Source organism: Prionailurus bengalensis, chromosome B4, assembly GCF_016509475.1.
Source record: "Prionailurus bengalensis isolate Pbe53 chromosome B4, Fcat_Pben_1.1_paternal_pri, whole genome shotgun sequence".
In the NCBI taxonomy this organism is placed as follows: domain Eukaryota; kingdom Metazoa; phylum Chordata; class Mammalia; order Carnivora; family Felidae; genus Prionailurus; species Prionailurus bengalensis.
Window position 1 is genome coordinate 89703617 of NC_057358.1, and position 23857 is coordinate 89727473.

The following is a 23857-nucleotide window of genomic DNA, read 5'->3' on the forward strand; positions in this document are numbered from 1 at the left end:
TACTTTTATAAAATATACAGGTAAATTAGCTTGTTCTTAAACTGCAACTTTTATAAGACTATCTTTGTTTCTATGCCTTCTCTCTTACATAATCACATAACCACAAATAACATCCACAAATCCATAAATGGGCTGGGTTTTATTAAGAGTATTATGGTCAGGGTCACCTGGCTGAGTCAGTAGACCATGCGACCCTGAGTTCAAGCCCCATGTTGGGCATAGAGCCGACTTACAAAAAAAAAGAAAAAAGAAAGAAAAAAATTTACGAGTAGTATCCTATCATTTAAAAAACATTAAAGCATAAGTCTTAAATATAGCTAGTGTAGTTATTATTTGCATATGTGGCATAAACCCCTTATTAGGTGCTGGAGAAGTAATCATTTGTTTTACCTAAACAAAAACACATTGTACCTATATTATGAAAAAAATCTACCTATGTGATAGAACTGCATTTAACTAAATACACTCACACTTACATGTAAAGCTAAGGAAATCTGAATATCATAGGTGGATTATGCCAGTATCCATATTCTGGATAGGATACATATACTATTCATATAGTATAATAATATATGCAGGATGTTACCATTGGGGGACACTGGGTGAAGGGTATATGGTATCACTGTGTATTATTTCTTACAACTGCATGTCAGTCTACAGTGACCTCAAATGTTTTTTAAAATGAAGAGGGCACGGGGTGCCTGGGTGGCTCGGTCGGTTAAGCGTCCGACTTCGGCTCAGGACATGATCTCACGGTCTGTGAGTTCGAGCCCCACGTCGGGCTCTGTCCTGACAGCTCAGAGCCTGGAGCCTGCTTCAGATTCTGTGTCTCCCTCTCTCTCTGCCCCTCCCCTGTTCATGCTCGGCCTCTCTCTGTCTCAAAAATAAATAAACGTTAAAAAAAAAAATTAAAATGAAGGGGGCAGCTATTTCTGCCCTCGGGTCCTGTCCCTGTGCTATAATAACAACACCTTTTGTACTGAAAAAAATAAAATAAAAATAAAATGAAGGGGAAAAAACATTACACCCATTCTGTGTGCCTTAATGTCTGTTTTGACAAGAGTCAAATAGCAGTTCTGATATCTTATAAAACCTTTACTGGCAATTAATGTATTCAGGAATAAAATTAATTAGATAAAGTAATATTTTAGGTACTACTATGTAATATGTATAATATACTGTTAATATAAACATAAAAGAATACAATATAATGAATAAAATAACATTAATATAAAATTAGGTTAAATGTGTATTATTCATCTTTATTTTGTTATGTAATAGCGTGAATAAATCTGTGTCAGAGTTAGGTGTTGGCAACTATTTCATTTTAAGAACATATGTGAACATTAAAAAGCCCACCCAAGCCTGAGCCAGATCACAGCCTTTCCACTGAAATGTCTCTTTGATTGCATATATCTGTTTAGGGAGAATCTACTTTTTCCCCTAAAACATCATTTTGAAAATACCTGGTTATATTAATTCATTCAACAAATATTTATAGTCACGTCACAGATACCACTGTGAGTTCTTTGTCATTTAATCCTCACAGCAGCTCTGTGAGGTGGGTACTATCGCTTATGTTTTATAGATGAGGAAACAGCATAGAGGTGTTAAGTAACTTAAGGTATTTTCCGCAAGTCAGTATAACTGGAATTTGAACCCACGTAGTCTGATCCAGAGTCCTTGCTCTAAAGTGCTGTGTTATGTTGGCTCCCCATTATTCAACATGAAGAATCCTGTATCTTATACATATTCAGTATAGGTGTTCAGACATAAAAGTATTCTAGAATGGATTACTGCATAGACAGGTCTGTGCAATTTTCAGTTTAATAGACATTATAGTATCCACATCAACAAAACAGTGTTTCTATAGACCTGCCGTGATCTGAAGTATCTCTTAGAAAGAAATGTTGTACCTCCCTCCCCCCCCCACACACAGATTTATTTCTTACTCCATCCCAGTAATGTTGTCCCTTTGCATTTTTCTCACACAGTGCTACTGTATTTCATGAACTGGTATATAAACAAACCAAAATTATTTCTTCAAATCAAGAACTTATATATGAAGGGCGACGTTTAGTTATAGAACCTGGAAGACTGGCACAGCATTTTCCTAAAACTACTGAGGAAAATCCCATCTTTGTAGTGAGTCGGGAACCTCTGAGTACCATAGGATTGATATATGAGAAAAGTAAGTTGGAATTTTTCTAGTGTTCTTCATAGCCATTAAAAAAAAAAAATGACCTGTAAAAATGATTGGCATCTTCATAAAGTTGATTGATGAGGACAGTAATGTAGAATTTTCATAAACTTAAAAATTTTGTAAATAAGTTGAATGGGACTAGTAATAAAATTGAAAAGCCTTGTAGGAACATAATTTGACCTTAAATATTTTGTGTCATAAAATGGTAGTTTGTCATGTATGCTTTACTGTAGCTCTCTGCTTTTAGTATTTTACTAACATTCAAAATAACCTTTTGTATCACAAGTTTGAGCCAATATTTATTGTGTCCACTGTGAATAGGACACTTTGTCAGGCTTTGGAATCTATGAAAAATTAGATCTACATTTTGGAATCTTAAATTATTAATTGTACTGGTGAAAAAAAAAATTACCCAGATATTTACTTTTCTGTTTGGATCTTTGGGATTTGATTTAGATTTAAAGAGAAGCATTGAGCTTGTGTTGTATTGGAATATATCTAAGAAAAGAACTAAACTCCTTAGAAATATTTCTGGTAATTTCTTAGTTGTTAAGGAATGAGCATTTTTGCTTCAAGTGATTTTTTTTTTAACCAGGAAAAGAACATAAAAGAGTTTTGTTACTAATGTTTAATTTGGGGGTAATGTAGATGTTAATGTTTAATTTAGAGATTGCTGTATAAAAGCTATAGTAATTTATTCAAAATACTTTATTTCTGATTTTAATTTTTTTACTTCGTATTTCAGTTTCCCTTCCTAAAGTACATCCACGTTACGATTTAGATGGGGATGCTAGCATGGCTAAGGTTAGTGTTTAATTAAGTTACTTTGTAAACATCTGAATTAAAATTATCTTATCAACAATGGAAGCAATAAAATGTGTTATCTTTACATACGCCTATATGATTTAGGAACTTATTCATTTAAGTTATCCATTGCAGGGGCGCCTGGGTGGCTCAGTCGGTTAAATGTCCGACTTAGGCTCAGGTCATGATCTCATAGTTTGTGAGTTTGAGCCCTGCGTCGGGCTCTGTGCTGACAGCTCGGAGCCTGAGCCTGCTTCGACTCTGTGTTTCCCATTCTCTCTGCTCCTCCCTGGCTCGTGCTCTATCCCTGTCTGTCTCTCAAAAATATAATGTTCAAAAAAAAAAAAAATTGTTACCCAATGCAGATTATTTTGTTCTTTTTTGTTAATTTTTTTTTTTTAAACATTTATTTGAGAGACAGAGTGAGACAGAGCATGAGTGGGGGAGGAGCAAAGAGAGAGAGGCGGGGACCCAGAATCCAAAGCAGGCTCCAGGATCTGAGCTGTTAGCACAGAGCTCAATGCAGGGCTCAAACCCACAGACCATGAGAGACCATGTCCCAAGCCGAAGTCAGACGCTTAACTGACTGAGCCACCTGGGCACCCCTCTTTCTTCCTTATATCTTTTGTTAAATTCCTAAGAAAATTTTCTCTATTGAGACAGAACATATTTAACATTATCATGTTAAGGCTGAAATATTTATTGTATCTGTCCTTAGCTTTTAGAAATTGGTAGTTTGTGTTTTTAAATTAACCTGATAAAAATATATAAGCTTGAAAATTTTTATGTAAAAGTTTTTCTTATCCTGTACCACAATTTGCACCAAATACTGACATTTGTGTTTCTTCATTAGGCAATAACAGGAGTTGTATGTTATGCTTGTAAAATTGCCAATACCTTGCTGCTTTATCAGGAATTAATGCGAAAGGGGATACGATGGTTGATGTAAGTAATAGACTGAAATTTGAAAATGAGTGGTAACCACTCCATCATTGATACTTTACCTCTTCAGACTAAGAAGCATCAAGTGCTTGGGGTTTTTTATTGTTTGGTTTGGTTTGGTTTTTAAAGATTTTATCTTTCCTTTTTTAATTTTATTTTTTTGAGAGAAAGAGAGAGACAGAATGGGAGCAGGAGAGGGGGCAGAGGGAGAGAGAGAAAGGGAGAGAATCCCAACCTGGCTCCATGCTCTGTGCAGAGCCCAGCACAGGACTCGATCCCACAAACTGTGAGACCATGACCTGAGGGGCAGTCAAGAGTCACATGCTCAACTGACTGAGCCACCCAGGCTCATTCCTAAAGATTTTATTTTTAAGTCATCTCTACACCCAGTGTAGGGCTCAAACTCACTATTGCAAGATCCAAAGTCACATGCTCCACCTACTGAGCCAGCCAGGCACCCCTTCTGTAATATTATAATACACTTGTTTCACATTTGGTGTACAAAACATTTAGCAACTATTTTTTTATTTGATTCCTGCAGCAGCTTGTGAGATACATAGGACAAATTGTATCTGAATTTTAAAACTTATGCCACACTGTACATACAGGGTGATGGTAAATGAATTCTTTTTCCAAGGACTTGACTCAGCTGTCATTTCACTCTCTTGGTGGGTGGCCTTTGGCATTGTTGTAATCCAAGATAGTCTGGACTTGTTCTAGAATTCTAGCCCCAGGCAACCTCTCATATGCTTTCTGTCTATATAGATTTGCCTATTCGAGACACTTCATATAAATGAAATTATACAGTGGAGTACAAACTCACCTTGACAAGCAATAAGAGCTGTTTTTTTTTTTTTTTAAGTAAATCATGTTAATATAGTTACTCTGGGTCAGAATATTGATTAATTAAGTATTCTTTCCTGAAAGTGACCCTAAGAAATATTTTGTGGATGAATATGATTCCCCCCCCCCTTTTTTTTTTTTTACTTTTCATGATTTATAGATGTTCTTTCCATCTGATAGAAGTGGAGAATAAATGGTCTCTCTTGAACATCATGCCTCTAGTTTCTGTACACCATCATTTAAGGCTTTTGAATCTTATACGCACACAGCAATGGCCTCGTGTTCCCTGGGATCATAATGCCCTTTGGCCTAGTGCTTGTGACAGTTTATATGTACCTCCCTCACGCCTATCCTTCCCTTCTTACGAAAGCATCTCATCATTCTCATCCTGCTGGTGCTTTAAGAAGAAAAAAGAATGACACTTTTGTTAAACTCATAAATTTATGGGGTTTTTTTTTTAGGTGTTCACATATCCAGCTTATAAGCCTACGCTTTTCTCTTTCCATTAAGAAGGCTTTTTGTTTTTACTAAATAATTTCTGGAAAAATCTGAGTGTTGACTCCATTTACTTTTGTGGTATTGTAACTAACAGCTCTCGTGTTCTCTTGTTCTTGTTATGTACCACAGTCACTGCTCCGTGAAGCTTTTATTCCTTTTACCTATTAACTTTTAGTTTAATAAGTCATGAGAAAATAGTTTTTGTTTTGCTTTGGTTTTTGGTTTGGGGTTTTTTTTGAAAATGGGTTTTGGTTTTTTTTTAATATTTTATTTAAAAAAAATTTTTTAATGTTTATTTATTTTTTGAGAGAGAGAGAGTGAGTGTGAGCAGGGGCGGGGCAGAGAGAGAGAGGGAGACACAGAATCCAAAGCAGGTTCCAGGCTCTGAACTGTCACAGAGCCCGATGTGGGGCTCAAACCCACAAGCTGTAAGATCATGCATGACCTGAGCCGAAGCTGGATGCTTAACCGACTGAGCCACCCAGGCACCCCGAAAATGGTTTTTAATGTAGACCACTGCTGGCAAGCTTTTTCAGTTAGTAATTTTTTTTCCTTTTTTTTTTTTTTTCACCAATAAAGGACTTTATTTGAAATCTGTATCTATTCCATGTTTCAAACACGACAGTTTTGTATTAGAAATACAGCTCTCTGCCGCTAACTATGGGGGATATTTGCCCTGCTGATTAACCAAAATTAAAAGGATCCAAAGAGACAGAGAGTGACCAAAGAAAGCCTCTGATGGTCTATGAACTTGAGCTCCTGTCTCTCATACTCCTTTGTTGTTAATTTTTTTTAATCAAAATATATTTTTTTAGGAATAGAATTTAGTGATTAATCACTTAATAACACCTAGTGCTCATCCCAGAGTCCTCCTTAATGCCCAGTACCCCCTCAGCACTTCCTCCCACCCAACACCCCACCACCAACCTTCAACTTGTTCTCTGTATTTAGGAGTCTCTTATGGTTTATCTTCCTCTCTGTTTTTATGTTATTTTTGCTTCCCTTCCCTTATGTTCATCTGTTTTGTATCTTAAAGTCCTCATATGAGTGAAATCATAAGATACTTATCTTTCTCTGACTTATTTTGCTTAGTATAATACACTCTAGTTCCATCCACATTGTTGCAAATGACAAGATTTCATTCTTTTGATTGCCGAGTAGTACTCCGTTGTATATATATATACCATATCTCTTTTATCCATTCATCTATTGATGGACATTTGGGCTCTTTCTGTACTGTAGTGCAATTGCTGGGTAAGAGGGTAGTTCTATTTTTAATTGTTTGAGGAACCTCCATACTGTTTTCCGGAGTGGCTGCACCAGTTTGTGTTCCCACCAACAATGCAAAAGAGATCATCTTTCTATGCATCCTCACCAATATTCGTGTTGCCTGAGTCGTTAATTTTAGCCATTCTGACAGGCGTGAGGTGGTATCTCATTGTGGTTTTGATTTGTATTTCCCTGATGATGAGTGATGTTGAGCATTTTTTCATGTGTTGGTTGGACATCTGGATGTCTTCTTTGGAAAAGTGTCTATTCATGTCTTTGGCCCATTTCTTCACTGGATTATTTGTTTTTTGGGTGTTGAGTTTGATAAGTTCTTTATAGATTTTGGATACTAACCCTTTATCTGATATGTCATTTGCAAATATCTTCTCCCATTCCGTCAGTTGCCTTTTAGTTTTGCTGATTGTTTCTCTGTGCAGAAGTGTCTTATCTTGATGAGGTCCCAATAGTTCATTTTCACTTTTGTTTCCCTTGCCTCTCGGTGACATGTCAAGTAAGAAGTTGCTGTGGTTGAGGTCAAAGAGGTTGTTGCCTGTTTTGTCCTCTAGGATTTTGATGGTTTCCTGCCTTACATTGAGGTCTTTCATCCATTTTGAGTTTATTTTTGTGTATGGTGTAAGAAAGTGATCCAGGTTCATTCTTCTGCATGTCGCTGCCCAGTTTTCCCAGCACCATTTGCTGAAGAGACTTTTTTCCACTGGATATTCTTTCCTGCTTTGTCAAAGATTAGCTGGCCATACGTTTGTGGGTCTATTTCTGGGTTCTCTATTCTGTTGCATTGATCTATGTGTCTGCTTTTGTGCCAGTACCATACTGTCTTGATGATTACAGCTTGAAGTCCAGAATTGTGATGCCTCCAGCTTTGATTTTCTTTTTCAGGATTGCTTTGGCTATACGGGGTCTTTTCTGGTTCCATACAAATTTTAGGATTGTTTGTTCCAGGTCTGTGAAGAATGCTTGGTGGTATTTTGATAGGGATTGCCAGTTAGTAAATATTTTAGACTTTGTGGGCCATATAAGGTCTCTTATTTATTTATTTATTTATTTTTTACAGCCTTTAAAAATATAAGTATCAATCTTAGCAAAAGCAAACATCAGGCCTTAGTTTGTTGACCCTTAATGTAGACCAAAAGCCCTCCAGTTTTATTATTAATTATGTCATCCTCCTCCTTCAGAGATCATAATTTAAGAGCAGTAAAAATTAATTCTGGTGGTATAAAGCATAACACATATGGCTTATTTGTATGATTGTAGTTTAGTTTACACTGTTTACTATAATTTTAATGCCTTAGATTTCTAAACTGTTAATCCAATAAGTAGTAACTAATGGCCCCGTGCCCTAGATATGTATAAGGGTCACAGAGATGCTTTCAGTAATAAAAAGTGAATTGGCGAGACTCAGGCCAAGGGGGACAAAAATGAATTGGCTTTCATAATATAAGACTGTTAATAAACTTGTCTGAAGAGTAGTAACAGCAGTGTAATTAGTGATGGACAAGAGGAAATAAATCATTCCTTAGGTAAACTAATGAGGGTATTATTATTTTTTAGAGAATTAGTTAAAGATGATTATAATGAAACTGTTCACAAAAAGACAGAAGTTGTGATCACACTGGATTTCTGCATCAGAAACATTGAAAAAACTGTGAAAGTGTAAGTAGATTACTTCCTTCCTAATAGTGGTGAAAATGTTAAACATTCACTTATGTCGTTATCCTCGGCATAGTAGAACATGCTGTGCAAGTGTTTGAGTCGAGACACCACTTTCGATTGAGTTACTTCCTCACAAAGCCAAAATTATTTAGTTGTCTCAGTCCGAAGTGAACATTTGGCGGCATTTCTCCTTCCCCTTACAAAGGAAGAGGTAATCTGACAGAAACGTCTCAGTTTTTAATTTTGCAAAGCAGACACTCTGAATAGGAAGATATAGAACCTAGAGTCAACAAAGGAAGCGGGAAGAGGTATTCTAGAACTGTATTTTAGTAGTTGTAGAATTTGGGGATTACTTTCAGTTTACTCTTACTTATTAATCTTATCCCTGAGACTGTTATGAAACAATATTTTAGACTTCTCTCTTTCTAGGCTGTATTATTTGTACTGCAGAAGAAATACAATAATTGAATTCAGTATGACCTCCAATCTGTAATCTAGTAGTTTGACCATTATCATGGCGTAAGACTGTTGGAAATTAAGTTGTCTTTTATATTTTGTATAAAAATTTATAAGTAGGAGTATATAAAATTCCTTCTTTACAGAGACATCAAGTTTTCTTGGAATCTGTTGCTTGTAGGCTTTGCATTCAATATTTTATTCTTAAATAGTTACGAGAATAAAAACTCAGGTATAATTTATAAAACATCTTTTAAAATCTTTATATTCAAAAATCTGTATATTCATTATGCTCATTGAATTTTTCCATGCTTGTTTTCATACAGATACGAAAAGTTGATGAAGATCAACCTAGAAGCAGCAGAGTTAGGTGAAATTTCAGACATACACACCAAATTGTTGAGAGTGAGTATTTACACAATTATGACAGTCATTGGCTCATAACCTATTCCTTTGCTAGTCAGATTAGATCTCAGCTTTCCCAGAAAGATGATATACCTAAAGGATTTCCAGAGAAGGGGTAGCCTTTTCCCATCTTTAGGAACTATTTACAATATTTAAATTCCCTTACTGACATGAAGTTCTTCGTGATGTTTCCAAGTGCCTGCTTTGCTTTCAGTCCTTTTCTCTCTAAAGTCTCTCTCAAGTCTCCCTTTAAAATCCATAATGCTCAGGGCGCCTGGGTGGCTTAAGTCGTTAAGCATCTAGCTCTTGATTTCAGCTCAGCTCACGATCTTGTTCATGAGTTCACCCTGACAGTGTGGAGCCTGCTTGGGATTCTCTCTCCCTCTCTCTCTCTATTCCCTTCCCCAGCTCACTTGATCGCTTGCTCTCTCTGTCTCAAATAAATAAACATTATTCTTAAAAGGGGGGGGCAGGGCACCTGGGTGGCTCAGTCAGTTGAGCAGCCTGCCTTGGCTCGGGTCATGATCTCATGGCATTCTGATTATTGTTTCTGTATTTTGCTGATCTGCATCTGAACCCACTGGTTTTATTTAGCTTTCCAGTTCTCAGGGAACAATAGAAACCAGTCTTCAGGATATCGAAAGCAGATTATCTCCAGGTGGATTGTTGGCAGACATGTGGGCCCATCAAGAAGGCACTCATCCAAAAGATAGACAGTAGGTTATATAACTTTATTGGTAGTTTCTGCTCTTATTCTTAAATGTCCTTTTTCACATTGACTTATATAATTTACTTGGATTTTTTTTTCTTATATAGTGTAGAAAAGCTACAAGTCCTGCTAAATTGCATCACAGAGATTTACTATCAGTTCAAAAAAGACAAAGCAGAACGTAGTGAGTAAAATTTGCCATTTGTTAATCTAATGAATCAATTCTACTAGTTGTAATTCAATTGAATTCATTTGGTATATTTCTGAGGGTGGTTCCTTAAGTTATTTATTTCAGAGACTTGATTCTGTTGGGAAAGAGGTTGAATATGCTAAAAATTATTCCTAAAAACAATCTTTTGAAAATTTTAAATCGGGGGTCCTGAACTCCAAAATCTCTAGAGGCCAGTCATAGAAAAGAAAATGATTGGCCACTGGAGACAGGAGGACAGGAGAGGAAGTACCCCGTCTAAAGAGGAGAGCCACTACTCAGATTCACCAGATTCATTGCCCAATCTTCCTGTTCTCAAGGGAAGCTGGAAGTACAGATTTTATTAAAAACCCTGGGGACACCTGGCTGGCTCAGTTGGTGGAGTGTGTGACTCTCAATCTTGGGGTCATGGGTTTAAGCCCCACGTCGGGTATAGAGATCACATAAATAAATAAATCTTTTTTTTTTTTTTTTAAGGAATAAAATGTCCTGATTTTAAATGTTGGCAGTTCATTTTTTTTTTTTTTTTTTTTGATGTTGACACTGTATAGATCAAATGAAAGCATTGGGCTACATATCTAAGCCATGAGTCATGAGTTTGTGACATCTACTCTAAACTGCCTTTTTGGGGTGCCTGGCTGGCTTAGTCAGTGGAATATACAACTCTTGATCTTGCATTGGGTGTAGAGATTTCTTAAAGATAAAATCTTAAAAAGAAAACCCTCTTGCCCTTTTTGAAGTCATAATTTCAAAAGATAAAAACTTTTGCATGACTCTGTGATTCTACATTTACAGAAGCAATATTTCTTATTTGTAGGACTAGCTTATAATGAAGAACAGATCCACAAATTTGATAAGTAAGTGTCCATATTATGTTTAACAATTGTTTTCAGGGTTATGTTATTAATATAATTCCTCTTAAAATTGAAATTAATTACAATGAAAAATACATTTTCATCTTAGCTTTACAGAATTGTTACTGTGTGTGTACATATTTGAGGTCCATGTGTCTGGTCCCTGATTGAGAGGTTGAAGAGAAGGGAGAATAAGGAGGTGGTCTTCTGCTTCACATGCTCTGATTGCAGAAGGACAAATAAGGAAGAACATAGACAAGGCCAGGCTTAACCACTTTCTTACCTTGACTTCATTGAATAAGTATTTGTGACCATTCTCCTTTATGAACCTTCTCTTTTGCTTCCTGCTGCTTTAATGTCGATTTTAGAAACCTTTGGCTTTCTACTATAAATATTCTAAAGCCATAACAGTCATTATTAAGAAACGTAAGTTTTATATGTTTGAACAGTTTTTAATATTTGAAGCAGAAATCGTGACATTGGTTTAAACCTACGATTATTTCTAAATTATAGGCAAAAACTGTATTACCATGCAACAAAAGCTATGACCCATTTTACAGACGAATGTGTTAAAAAATATGAGGCATTTTTGGATAAGTCAGAAGAATGGATGAGGTAAGTAAGCTTTGTGGTTGACTGCACAATGTACAATTCAGTGAATGTTGTATTTTTTAAGTAATATTGATATTAGACTGCTTATTGATTCTTTTTGGTTTTCAGAAAGATGCTTCATCTTAGGAAACAGTTATTATCACTAACTAATCAGTGTTTTGATATTGAAGAAGAAGTGTCGAAGTATCAAGATTATACAAATGAGGTATGACTATAAAAAGTATCTAGAAAACATCTTTTTCCTACTAGGAAAAAAAATATTTCTTCTCAGTTTGAAATGATTGAAAAGGGAGAAATAGGACATAAATTGCCTTATATTCAGTTCTGTTTACCCATTTGTAATATGTGTTTGAGCCAAGTTTTCAGAACTTAGATGTCTTACGATTAAAAGCATATGATAAAATATTTAAAATTTTTTTTTTACATTTATTTATTTTTGAGAGACAGAGAGAGACAGAGCACTAGTTGGGGAGGGGTAGAGAGAGAGGGAGATACAGAATCCGAAGCTGTCAGCACAGAGCCTGACACGGGGCTCGAACGCACAAACCGTGAGATCATGACCTGAGCCGAAGTCAGACACTTAACTGACTGAGCCACCCAGGCACCCCTAAAAGCATATGATAAAATATTTTTTAAAAAATTTTAAGGCATATGTTAGAACATTCTTTTATCTATAAGAAAAGTTTTCTTTAGGGGCTCCTGGGTGGCTCAGCCGGTTAAGTATCAGACTTGGGCTCAGGTCATGGTCTCACAGTTGGTGAGTTCAAGCCCCATATCTGGCTCTGTGCTGACAGCTCACAGCCTGGAGCCTGCTTCGGATTCTGTGTCTCCCTCTCTCTCTGCCCCTCCCCCACTCACACTCTGTCTCCATCTCTCTCCAAAATAAATAAAACATTAAAAAAATTTTTTTTTTCAAAAGAAAAGAGAAGATTTTCTTAGAGTATTCATTTAAGTACTGTATCATTCATGGTTTTGAAATTAAAATTTAAAAGCTATAAAGGGCTTAATAAACCTGGAACATTTGATGTAAGATCTGTAGTTTGTACTTCGTTCAGTGATTGATGTGAATTTTTTTCGATGTTTTAGTTACAAGAAACTTTGCCTCAAAAAATGTTTGCAGCCTCCAGTGGAATCAAACATACCATGACCCCAATTTATCCATGTTCTAATACATTAGTGGAAATGACTCTTGGGTAAGAAATTTATTATTTGGTAACTATTATGTTTCTGTTCATTTTTATTTCAGTTTGTGATCTTGCTCTTTTATTTTGGAATTTTTGGTGTTTGTGGTGACTATACTTGCTAATGTATTTAATGGCTTACTTCAGTCAAGAGAACTAAAACATGGTGTAATTCTAAAACATTTGCATACTTTTTTGAGCAGAGACATTCTTATTTTGTTTGTATAGTATGAAGAAATTAAAGGAAGAGATGGAAGGAGTGGTTAAAGAACTTGCTGAAAATAATCATATTTTAGAAAGGTGAGTAATGGAAATGCCATTCTGCTCTGTGATTTTCTCTTTTTTTTTTTAAATGTTTTTATGTTTGTTTATTTTTGAGAGAGAGAGAGAGAGGGAACATGAGCAGGGGAGGGGCAGAGAGAGAGAGGGAACACAGAATCAGAAGCAGGCTCCAGGCTCCTAGCTGTCAGCACACAGCCAGGCACACGGCTTGAACTCATAAACCATAAGTTTATGACCTGAGCCGAAGTCGGACACTCAACCGCCTGAGCCACCCAGGTGCTCCTCTGCCCTGTGGTTTTCTGTGCACTAGAGCACATATAGATCTAAACTTGTACCTGTCTGTCTGTAGTAGTAGGTTAAGTAGTGGGAAAAGGATAGATATCAAGTCAAGAACCCTTATGTTCTGCGATTTCCGTGGTGCCCTGTAATGTGCTTGAGGTTGGTTGGATAAAGACAAGTCAACTGTGATTGATTCCATTTTATAGAAGCACTGGTTAATAGAATTATTTGCTTACTTGAGTCAGTTTGTGAAAATGAAAATCTTTTGCACATTATTTTTCATACATTTTCTCATTAGAATCATAAGTTTAAATTTTGGAATCAGAATGGCTTATAAGAGGCACCTGCCTGGCTGGCTTAGAGCATGTGACTTTTGATCTCAGGGTTGTAAGTTTGAGCCTGACACCGGGTGAAGAGATTACTTAAATAAAACTTAAAAAAAAAAAAAAAATCCTCATAGATCAGGGAGAGAGAGAGTTGGAAAACACCCAGAGCCAGTAAACCCACTTTTGAATGCTTTTTCCTCCTCCCAGTTCCTCAGGGAAGTTAAGGAACATTTGGCTTTCTAGTAAGAACCCTTCTCTTTGAAGCCCTTATGTGCTTATCGATATGTTCTCTAATTCCAAGCATACTAATAAAAGTACTTCACACTTGTGTGACGTTTTATATGCTTGCAGGGCACTTTCACACTGCGTAAGCTTGCTCAGCATGCATTCCAGCCTCGTACAGTAGCTGAGCAGACAGTCTCTATCCATGTTTCACAGGTACTGAAGTTCACACCCTAAGAGGTGAGCTGGAGCTGGAATCTAGCCACCTATTTCCTCATACAGTCTTATCCCCCCTGGAACTATTCTCGCAAATAAAAGGACCAAAGAAAGTTTCCTGTAGTTTGGAAAGATTGTCAGAAAGTCACATGATTTTTTAGCTATGTGCAGAAAGTTATTTGACATTTCTTTTCTTTTTTTTTTTAATTTTTTATTTTAGAGCACAAGTAGGGGGAGAGAAGAGAGAGAAAGAGAGAGAAAATCTTAAGCAGCTCCACACTCAGCCCAGAGCCCAATGCAGGGCTTGATCCCATGACCCTGGGATCACAGCCTGAGCCGAAATCAGGATCTGGACGCTCAACTTTGACTGAGCCACCCAGATGCCCTGACACTTGTTTTTTGGTGTGTTTTTTTTAAGTTGGTTTTTTTTTTTTTTTTTTTTTTGAGTAATCTCTACACCCTATGTGGGTTTTAAACCCAAAACCCTGGGGTCAAGTTGCACGCTCTACCCACTGAGCCAGCCAGGTGATCTATTCACTTCTGTAGTATTATCATTTTTTTCTTTTTTTTTATACGTATATATATTTATTTTATTTTTTATAATTTAACTTTATTTTTTATTTTTTTTAATATACATCCAAATTAGTATATAGTGAAGCAATGATTTCAGGAGTAAATTTCTTAATGCCCCTTACCCATTTAGCCCATCCTCCCTCCCACAACCCTTCCAGCAGCCCTCAGTTTGTTCTCCATATTTATGAGTCTCTTCATTTTGTCCCCCTCCGTTTTATTATATTATTTTTGTTTCCCTTCCCTTATGTTCATCTGTTTTGTCTCTTAAAGTCCTCATATGAGTGAAGTCATATGATTTTTGTCTTTCTCTGACTAATTTTACTTAGCTATCAATTTTTTCTCAATGAATTAGTTTTTAGAATACATTCTATAAAGATTTCCTACAATATATGATTGTAAAAATTTGGAAATGAAAGGCTCTACCTGCCTTTTCTCATGATCCCCTTCCACCCCCGCAGAAGTAATTACTATTAACAGTTTGTTGTGCATGTACGTTTTATGTGAATGGGATCATTCTGTTCATACTGGTTTAGCCTTTTTTCATCTAAGACTATATCACCGGTACTTTTTCATATCCATATATATAGCTCTATTTTTTCTCATTTCCTTTCTTTCTTTCTTTCTTTCTTTCTTTCTTTCTTTCTTTCTTTCTTTCTTTCTTTCTTTCTTTCTTCCTTTCTTTTTTAGAGAGCGAGGGAGAGCAAGCAGAGGGGGGACAGAGGGAGAGGAAGAGAGAATCTTAAGCAGGCTCCATGCTCAGCACAGGGCCTGATGTGGGGCTCAGTCCCACGACCCTGAGATCATGACCTGAGCCAAAATCAAGAGTCAGATGCTTAACCAACTGAGCCACCCAGGCACCCCATTTAAAGATTTTATTTTTGGGGCGCCTGGGTGGCTCAGTTGGTTGAGCGGCCGACTTCGGCTCGGGTCACGATCTCACGGTCCATGAGTTGGAGCCCCGTGTCGGGCTCTGTGCCGACAGCTCAGAGCCTGGAGCCTGTTTTGGATTCTGTGTCTCCCTCTCTCTGACCCTCCCCCGTTCATGCTCTGTCTCTCTCTGTCTCAAAAATAAATAAACGTTAAAAAAAAATTTTTTTTTTAAATAAAAATAAAGATTTTATTTTTAAGTAATCTCTACACCCAATGTAGGGCTCAGACTCAAAACCCCAAGATCAAGAGTTGCATGCTCTGAGCTAGTCAGGCGCTTCTTTTTTCTCATTTTCAGCAGCTGCCTAATAGACTAGTGTATGGCTCTGCCGTATCTATTTGGCTGTCCTATTTGTTGGGCATTTAAGTTGTGTTAATTTTTCACAATTATAAACCATGCTTCAGTGAACTTATTTGTATGTATACCTTCATGTACTTGTGTAAGAATATTTGAGAGATTGGAGTGCCTCAGTCACTTGAACGTCTGACTCTTGGTTTCGGCTTGGGTCATGATCTTGCAGTTTGTGGGTTCAAGCCCCACATCAGACTCTGTGCTGACGGTGAGGAGCCTGCTTGGGATTCTCTTTCTCCCTCTCTCTGACCCTCCCCTGCTTGCTCACTCTCTCAAAATAGATAAATTTTGGTAAAAAAATTGTTTAGGGGCACCTGGGTGGCTCAGTCGGTTGAGCGTCTGACGTTGGCTCAACTCATGATCTCGCAGTTTGTGGATTCAAGCCCCTCCTCGGGCTCTGTGCTGACAGTGTGGAGCCTGCTTCACAGCTGTCTCCCTCTCTCTCTTCCTCTCCCCTGCTCACATTCTCTCTCTCAAAAACAAATATTAAAAAAATTGTTTGGGTACCTGGTTGGCCCAGTTAATGAAGTGTCCAACTCTTGGTTTCAGCTCAGATCACGATCTCACGGTTTGTGGGTTCTGCACTGATGGTGCGGAACCTGCTTGGGATTCTTTGTCTCTCTCTCTCTCTGCCCCTTCCCCATTCACACTCTCTCTGTCTCTCCCAAAATAAATAAATAAAGTTTAAAAAATAAATAAATAAAAATTGTTTAAATAGGGGTGCCTAGGCGGCTCAGTCAGTTGAGCATCAGACTTCGGCTCAGGCCATGATCTCGCAGTTCACGCGTTTGAGCCCCACATCGGGCTCTGTGCTGACAGCTCAGAGCCTGGAGCCTGCCTCAGATTCTGTCTCCCTCTCTCTCTGCCCCTCTCCAGCTTGCACTCTGCCTGTCTCTCTCTCAAATAAATAAAAACATTAAAAAATTTTTATTTTTAGTTTTAAGTAAAAAAAAAAAAGAATATTTGAGGGATCAATTTCTAGATGTTTCTAGATGTGGAATTGCTGGGTCAGAGAGCATCACATTTAAATTTTTATAAGTATTAATTTTTTCTTTTTTCTTTATTTTTTTATTATTTTGAGAGAGATAGAATGCATGTGGGAGAGAGGGAGAGAGAGGAACCCAGGCATGCTCCGCACTGTCAGCACTGAGCCTGACATGGGGCTCGAACTCAGGAAACAGATCATGACTTGAACCGAAATCAAGAGTTGGACGTTCAACCAACCGAGCCACCCAGGCACCCCAATTTTTTTTCTTTTTTTTTTTTAAGGTTATATATTTGAGAGAGAGAGCATGTGGGGTAGGGGCAGATAGAATCCCAAGCAGGCTCCACGCCAGCAGCACTGAGCCTGACTCAGGGCTCAAACTCATGAACTGTGAGATCATGACCTGAGCCCAAACCAAGAGTGGGATGCTTAACCAACTGAGCCACCCAGGCGCCCCTGTTTATTCAAATTTATATGTGTGTGTGAATTGCCTGTTGGTTTTAAAATCTTTTTTGTATTAGTTTATAGCAATTACATAGTAATTTTTTTTTTTTAGTGCCCAATTTAGTTTCTTTACAACCTTAGCTAAATATCAGCAAGGAGAAGAGACTATTAAGTAATGCTTTTAACAAGCTTTTATACTCACTTTCTTATGTCGTATGACATAGAATCCCCACTGCCCAAAGCAAGTCCCATAAGTCACTTTCCCATTTTACTTGCCAGTTTATGTAACAATATGGTTGATATGACATGGTATAATCATAACTTAAATGTTAAAGGACTATGTACGGATTAGTGCCAGAACTAATAATGGAATCCGGGTCTTGAGCACTGTCTCCACATGGGTATCTCATTATCACTTTATTTCTTTCATATCTAAAAATCACATAATATCACCCTTCCCAGCTCCTCCTATTTCCTCATTCTATTCAAAGGAACCACCTTTCCTTCTGCTTCTGTGAACATACGTCATTTTAGACACTAACTGTTTTTTATTGCCTTTCATTAGTTTGGTGATCTTCCTTCAAAATGTTTCCATTTTCCCCCTCTCAGCCTCATCAGACCCCCTTTCCTCCTCACATGTGAGCTGTGGTGGTAACATATTATCTATCTTCCTAAACCCAGGCCTTTCCCATCTGTCATTAGTACAGCCAAAGGTCTAATCATGCCATGCCACTCCTTTGGCCCAACAATTTCTAAACTCTTCTTACCTAAAAGGTCAAATCTAAATTCATACTTGAAATCCCAGGATATAATCCTCTGGCCAGCCTATTCACTCACCTTCATTTCCCACTAGTCCCCAAAATAACATTCCATTGTAGCAAGGTCGCTTTACTTAACTTTACATAATTTACTCTCCATTAAGTATGTCTCACCTACTCCCAACTCCTTATCTTCGCTTTTCTAAATCCCACCCCACCAAAAGGAAGTTGTCCAATTGTTTCTAATACTTTCTAGATCACATCACTTAGCCTTTTCTCCTAAGAAGTCTCCCAAGCCACTAATTGGTATTTTTTTCACATATTTATAATAATACCACCGTGTTTCAGTAAAAATTGGGGACATCATAGCTGCTTGAACTTTTTTTTTTTTAAACGTTTTACTTATTTTTAAGACAGGGAGAGACAGAGCATGAACAGGGGAGGGTCAGAGAGAGGGAGACACAGAATCTGAAACAGGCTCCATCCAGGCTCTGAGCTGTCAGCACAGAGCCCGACGCGGGGCTCGAACTCACAGACCGTGAGATCATGACCTGAGCCGAAGTCGGCTGCTTAACCGACTGAGCCACCCAGGCACCCCAGTTGCTTAAACTCTTAAATAACAGTTTATTCATCTGAAAAGTACCCTATATACTCTTTAAAATGTTGCAGGCCAAATAAATGAATCTTCTGAGATTTCCTGTTTTCTTTTGTGTTTTAGGTTTGGCTCTTTAACCATGGATGGCGGCCTTCGCAATGTTGACTGTCTTTAGCTTTCTGGGAAGTTCGAGAACAGTTTTAGTTTGCACAAGAAAATAATGCTGAGACATTCATTAAATGAGTGCCTCTATAAGTGGGCTCTTATTTCTACAATTCAGTATTTGATGTGGTCATGTAAATATGTACAATATTGTAAATACACAAGAAAATATATAAATTTTTGGCTGCTGTTAAGATGTAATTTTACCTTTTAACATTTATAATTATATGAGGACATTTGACCTCAGTGAGCACTAGAAGAAAGCCATGACTGATATGTTGAAATACTGGAGTAAGGCTAACTGGGTTGTTTCTCCGCCTGCCTACTGGAAACATTTTTTAAATGGAACCAAAATTGTCATCCTTACAAATCAGAAAAGACTGATAGTTGACGGGTTTGTAAGTGATAGGATGGAGAAGTGGCTTCTCTGGGCGAAGAGCAGAACCAAACCACTGTTTTACTAGGATCACAATTTTGGGGGAAGGATAAAGTGACATTATTTCATTTTACAAGGTGCCCAGATCCCAGTTATCCTCACGTCTCTTTAATTTCAGATAAATTATTGAGCAAAATTTTTAAAGTGATTTAATTATTAAAAACTATTCATTTTATTTTGGCCATAAGTGTATGACTGTCATAAAAAATTTTAGGGTTATTTCCACTGTTTCAAGCTGTATATTTCTTGTTTAATTTAATTCTGCTTACTCCATCATGAAAAAATATCAATAAATTTCTCAATTTTAATGTAAAGAATTTGTATTTTTCTGTGTACAACAGTTTGAGAAACAAAAGGTGTCTTTTGAAAGAAAGAATATCGATGGTGATGGTAAGTTATTCTCAGACTGTTGGATATATGGACAGTTTTGTTTCTCTTCTAAGTCTGATTCCAAGTTTAGTGTAAGTTCTCCCATAAATGTATACAAATCTAAACGGAACATTCTCTTTGAAAAATCTACCCAGTATGTTCAGCAAGGAATTATTTCTCCAACAAGGGTGTGGTTTTGGTTGTGGTTTCTGATTTACCAGATTATTGAAGTGTGCATGTACACAACCTGCGTATCACAAAGATACCACGTCCCAAAGACTGAATAAATTCGACTCCCATGAGCATTGGAAAACTGAAAATGGATTAGGACTTAATTTGAAATCGCAATGCATTATTGTAGTGGAGAATTTTAAGCATCATCTGTATGCATTCTAGACATACATGCACAAGTAGGTAAATGGTCTCTGTCAACCACCTGTCCGGGCTTAGAGTTTGTGGGGGGGGAGGGGCTATCTGTTAAATCCCTCTTGATTTTAATTTTCCATCCGACTATCTGACACACGTGTATTTAATTGTATCATTTTTAAATCTGCATATCACTGAACACCAGGTTATGTGATTCCTTAATACGTTTGCAGATTTAGTTTTCAGCACCTCTGGAAAAGGTCTCCAATAAACAAACTCTTGCTGCGGGGACTGAAATTTTAGGAGCTGTATTGTTAATAGCAAATCCATTCCGTGTTAATATTGGTCAAGAGTTAAGGTTTTATTCCCCATTACAGCAACATGGAAACCAAGCATTCTTGCTTTTTAATATTTTACCTTCAAAAATATAACCCTCTTTCAGAACATTTTAAGTTAATAAATACATGGTGATGCTACTCTGCTAACCTAATAATAACCTAATAAGTTGCATCTCCAGTCTAGTAGCCTTTTTTCCATATTAGGATATATTTTCAAATGGTAGGGATTAATGATATAAAAACGGTATATAGTTAGTGGATTTAGTTTTTCACATAAGTTATAGTTCTTTTTTTTATTATTTTAATGTTTATTTATTTATTTTGAGAGAGAGAGAAAAGGCTGGGAAGGAACAGAGAGAGAGAGGGAGAGAGAGAATCCCAAGCAGCTCTGTGCTGTTAGTGCAGATCCCAAGGTGGGGCTTGATCTCACAAATCATGACATGTGACTTGAGCCTAAATCAAGAGTTGGACGTTTAACTGACTGAGCCACCCAGGCGCCTCAGGTTATAGTTCTAACACCAGAAGAAATAAAAATGAAATAAGTGAACGTAAAGCATATGGGAAAAAAGATATTTTTGAGTAAATCAAAAAGGAATTAGTGGTTAGGGAAGAGATGTGAAAAATAATCCCATAACATCTTCTGGAGTTCCAGGTTCAATTATTTTGGAAACTACCAAATACTGTATTAGTGGCTTATAGACCTCCTTACACTTTGTCAAGCAGGGTGCCTCTTCTTAGATACAAAAGATCTTTTCCTCAAAATTCTTCTTTAAAATATATTTATCAGTAAATTAACCAGAAAGAAATTATAATAATCTTGGATTTTTCTTGTTTTCTTGTTTTGTTTGTTTTTGAGAGAGAGGTTTCTGAGTGAATAGGTTCACTTTCGTGTTCTATGCTAAAAATAAGTAAGTTGTTTGGAATTAAAGGCACTATCAGTAGGAATAAACAATCTCCACTGAAATATCAAAAACCTATTCTCCTGGGGCGCCTGGGTGGCTCAGTGGGTTAAGTGTCGACTTGGGCTCAGATCATGATCTCACAGTTCGTGAGTTCGAGCCCCTTATCAGGCTCTGCTGACAGCTCAGAGCCTGGAGCCTGCTTCAGATTTGGATTCGGTATCTCCCTCTTTCTTGCTGGCACTTTGTCTCTCTCTCTTTCTCTTTCTCTCTTTCTCTCTCACAAAAATGAATAAATGTTAAAAAAAAAAAAAAGTCTGTTCTCCTTTCAGAAGCACAGTCACAATCAGGACTAACCTTTTATTTCTGATTTCACTCCACTCAGAAGTGCCTATTACACATTATGCTTTGTCTTTCAGGAGGTGCTGAGGGAAATTTACTCAAATGTTTAAAACTGAGAAGTGTTGAAAATATAAAGAAGTTGTAAAACTCTTATTTTAGCTGGATCCACCACCCTACATCCCACTTTTAAGAAGACTGAAGTTGGGGCGCCTGGCTGGCTCAGTTGGAAGAGCGTGCAAATCTTGATCTTGGGGTCGTGAGTTCAAGCCCTATGTTGGGAGTAGAGATTACTTCAAAAACAAAAAAACTGAAGAACCTGCAAAAGTCTTACACTGTTGTTTTTAGTTGGACTTCCTCCCCACTTGTCACCTAGAGAAGCACTCAAAATCCCCATTCCTAAGGAATACTGAAAATGGGATAGAAAACAAAGACACCGACCTGGAAATAAAAGTTGGTAATAGCATTTGGGTTACTTAGAGTATAAGTCAGCACCAGAAATGTAGTGTGATGTATAAAAGCATACCCCAGGGGCGCCTTGGTGTGGCTCAGTCGGTTGAGCGTCTGACTTTGGCTCAGGTCATGATCTCATGGTTTGGGAGTTCAGGCCTGCATCGGGCTCTGTGCTGACAGTGCAGAGCTGGGAGCCTGCTTCAAGTTCTGTGTCTCCCCCTCCCTCCCTTCCCGTCCCCTGCTCACACTCTGTCTGTCCCTCTCTCCCTCTCAAAAATGAATAAACATTAAAAACAAACAAACACAGCCTATACGTTACATCAGGATGTTTAGGGACTAAGCAAACTGATAAGTTTCTTTCCGCATAAACAGAAGGCACAAGGACCAGTGGTTAGACTGGTGTCTTCAGGTGTGATGACGGGAACATCAGTGCCAGTTGCTTGATAGACAGCTAGACACTGGTGTCTGCTGAGCTAATATGCAATAAGGGGAAAGGTCTAGAGAGAGATTCAACAAAGGGCTAAGTTCTAAAATAGGACCCTGGAAAAAAATCTTGTTCTTTTACACATTTCTTGGCTTGTAAGGATCCATCAAACTTTTTTTCCTGGGATCCATTCCTGCCCCAGTTTAAAACACATACCGTTTTTTCACTGGAAAAAAATTTCAGTTTGTACAAAATAAAACATTTTTTAATTCGTACAAGCAAACGTGACCTAGGCTATTGCTTTGGGAGGCAGCTTGTTAATCACCACCAAGTCCCACAGATTGCCGCTGAGATTCCCCCGGATGCTGAGTTTAGTGGATACCGGGTACTTTGTTCCTCTGTGAATGTAACTTCTTATGAAGGGGGAGGGGCGGGAGGGTGTGGGGAGTCTGTGCTTAAAAATTACCAAGTGTTACAATAGCTTAGAGTTTCTGAAGCTTAAAACTCTTTCTTTAGAAAGAACATCTATTAATACAGTTTCTAGTTATGAGGGCTAAGGTCTAAAGGACAAACCAAAGGAATGACAGGGGAAGGGGATTTAGGGCTAACAGGTGGTCCCCAGACATATTGGCTGGAATAGAGTTCACAGCCAAAGTGTCATATGTGGGTGTTCCTGTGTTTTCCTCATCCATGCTCTCTGTAGGGAGTCATTCTGGAACATGCATAGTTCTAGCTATGGCCATAAGAAGTGACTTCAACAAGACCTTCAGAAGAATAGCCCGGCTCTTTTACTGGTTCCCCAAATCACTGACCTGCTCAAAGAATCGGAAATCCAAGTTGGTCTGGAGCCAAGGTAGAGGTAAGTTTTCTCAAGCTAATGCTTCATTACAGATACTTTTTTTCTGTTAGTAGTGTGGGGCCTCCCTCAACTATGGAGAAAAAAAACAAAGCTCTTAAGGCATTGTTTAACATGGTCATTTGAGGAAAAACAGAGAAAATGAAAGCAATTTGAAGGTGAGAGATTAAAAACCATGAACATTTCTGTAATTCCAATTTTATGCTTCATAGGCATGTAAGTTCAGAAAAGTTTTCTAGAGAAAGGTGGAGAATGTTTAGCTTTAAAAAAAAGTAACAAAAATAGTTTTTATTTTCAATGAACCTTAATTTGCTTGTAGAATTAAAATCCTTCGGAACAAACAGAAAAGAATGATTAAATGACTGAGTTTCTCCTTTTCCTAGAAAACTAAAAAGGTCAATGGACTTTATATTTCTTTGGTTTGGGTCAGTTTCTGCAGCATATTTTAGTCAGGTTTTGGGTTTTGTTTTTGTTTTATAGCCAGGTATTGATGTGAGATTTTAAAACACTTTAAATACACTACCACATAAAGCTCTGCATTTTCTTTATTTTTTTTAATGTTTATTTTTGAGAGAGAGAGAGAGAGAGGGAGGGGCAGAGA

The 23857-nt window shown here is 37.5% G+C and overlaps 1 protein-coding gene across 2 annotated transcripts in view; it reads left to right on the plus strand.

Annotated features, from left to right (window-relative positions):
* TBK1 (TANK binding kinase 1) overlaps positions 1-21989 on the plus strand; it is a 53471-nt gene extending 31482 nt beyond the window's left edge. Inside the window, exons 9-21 of one of the 2 annotated variants that reach the window (XM_043564808.1) lie at positions 1995-2191; positions 2949-3007; positions 3861-3952; positions 8129-8230; positions 9013-9091; positions 9686-9807; positions 9908-9984; positions 10826-10865; positions 11376-11477; positions 11583-11679; positions 12561-12667; positions 12884-12955; positions 21604-21989. In XM_043564808.1, the coding sequence (XP_043420743.1) occupies positions 1995-2191; positions 2949-3007; positions 3861-3952; positions 8129-8230; positions 9013-9091; positions 9686-9807; positions 9908-9984; positions 10826-10865; positions 11376-11477; positions 11583-11679; positions 12561-12667; positions 12884-12955; positions 21604-21613 (1156 nt within the window). In that variant the 3' untranslated portion in view covers positions 21614-21989. Of the gene's footprint in view, positions 1-1994; positions 2192-2948; positions 3008-3860; positions 3953-8128; positions 8231-9012; positions 9092-9685; positions 9808-9907; positions 9985-10825; positions 10866-11375; positions 11478-11582; positions 11680-12560; positions 12668-12883; positions 12956-18737; positions 19395-21603 lie in introns of those variants that run through there. The other variant, XM_043564807.1, reaches the window with a different exon arrangement.
* Positions 21990-23857: the final 1868 nt, after the last annotated feature.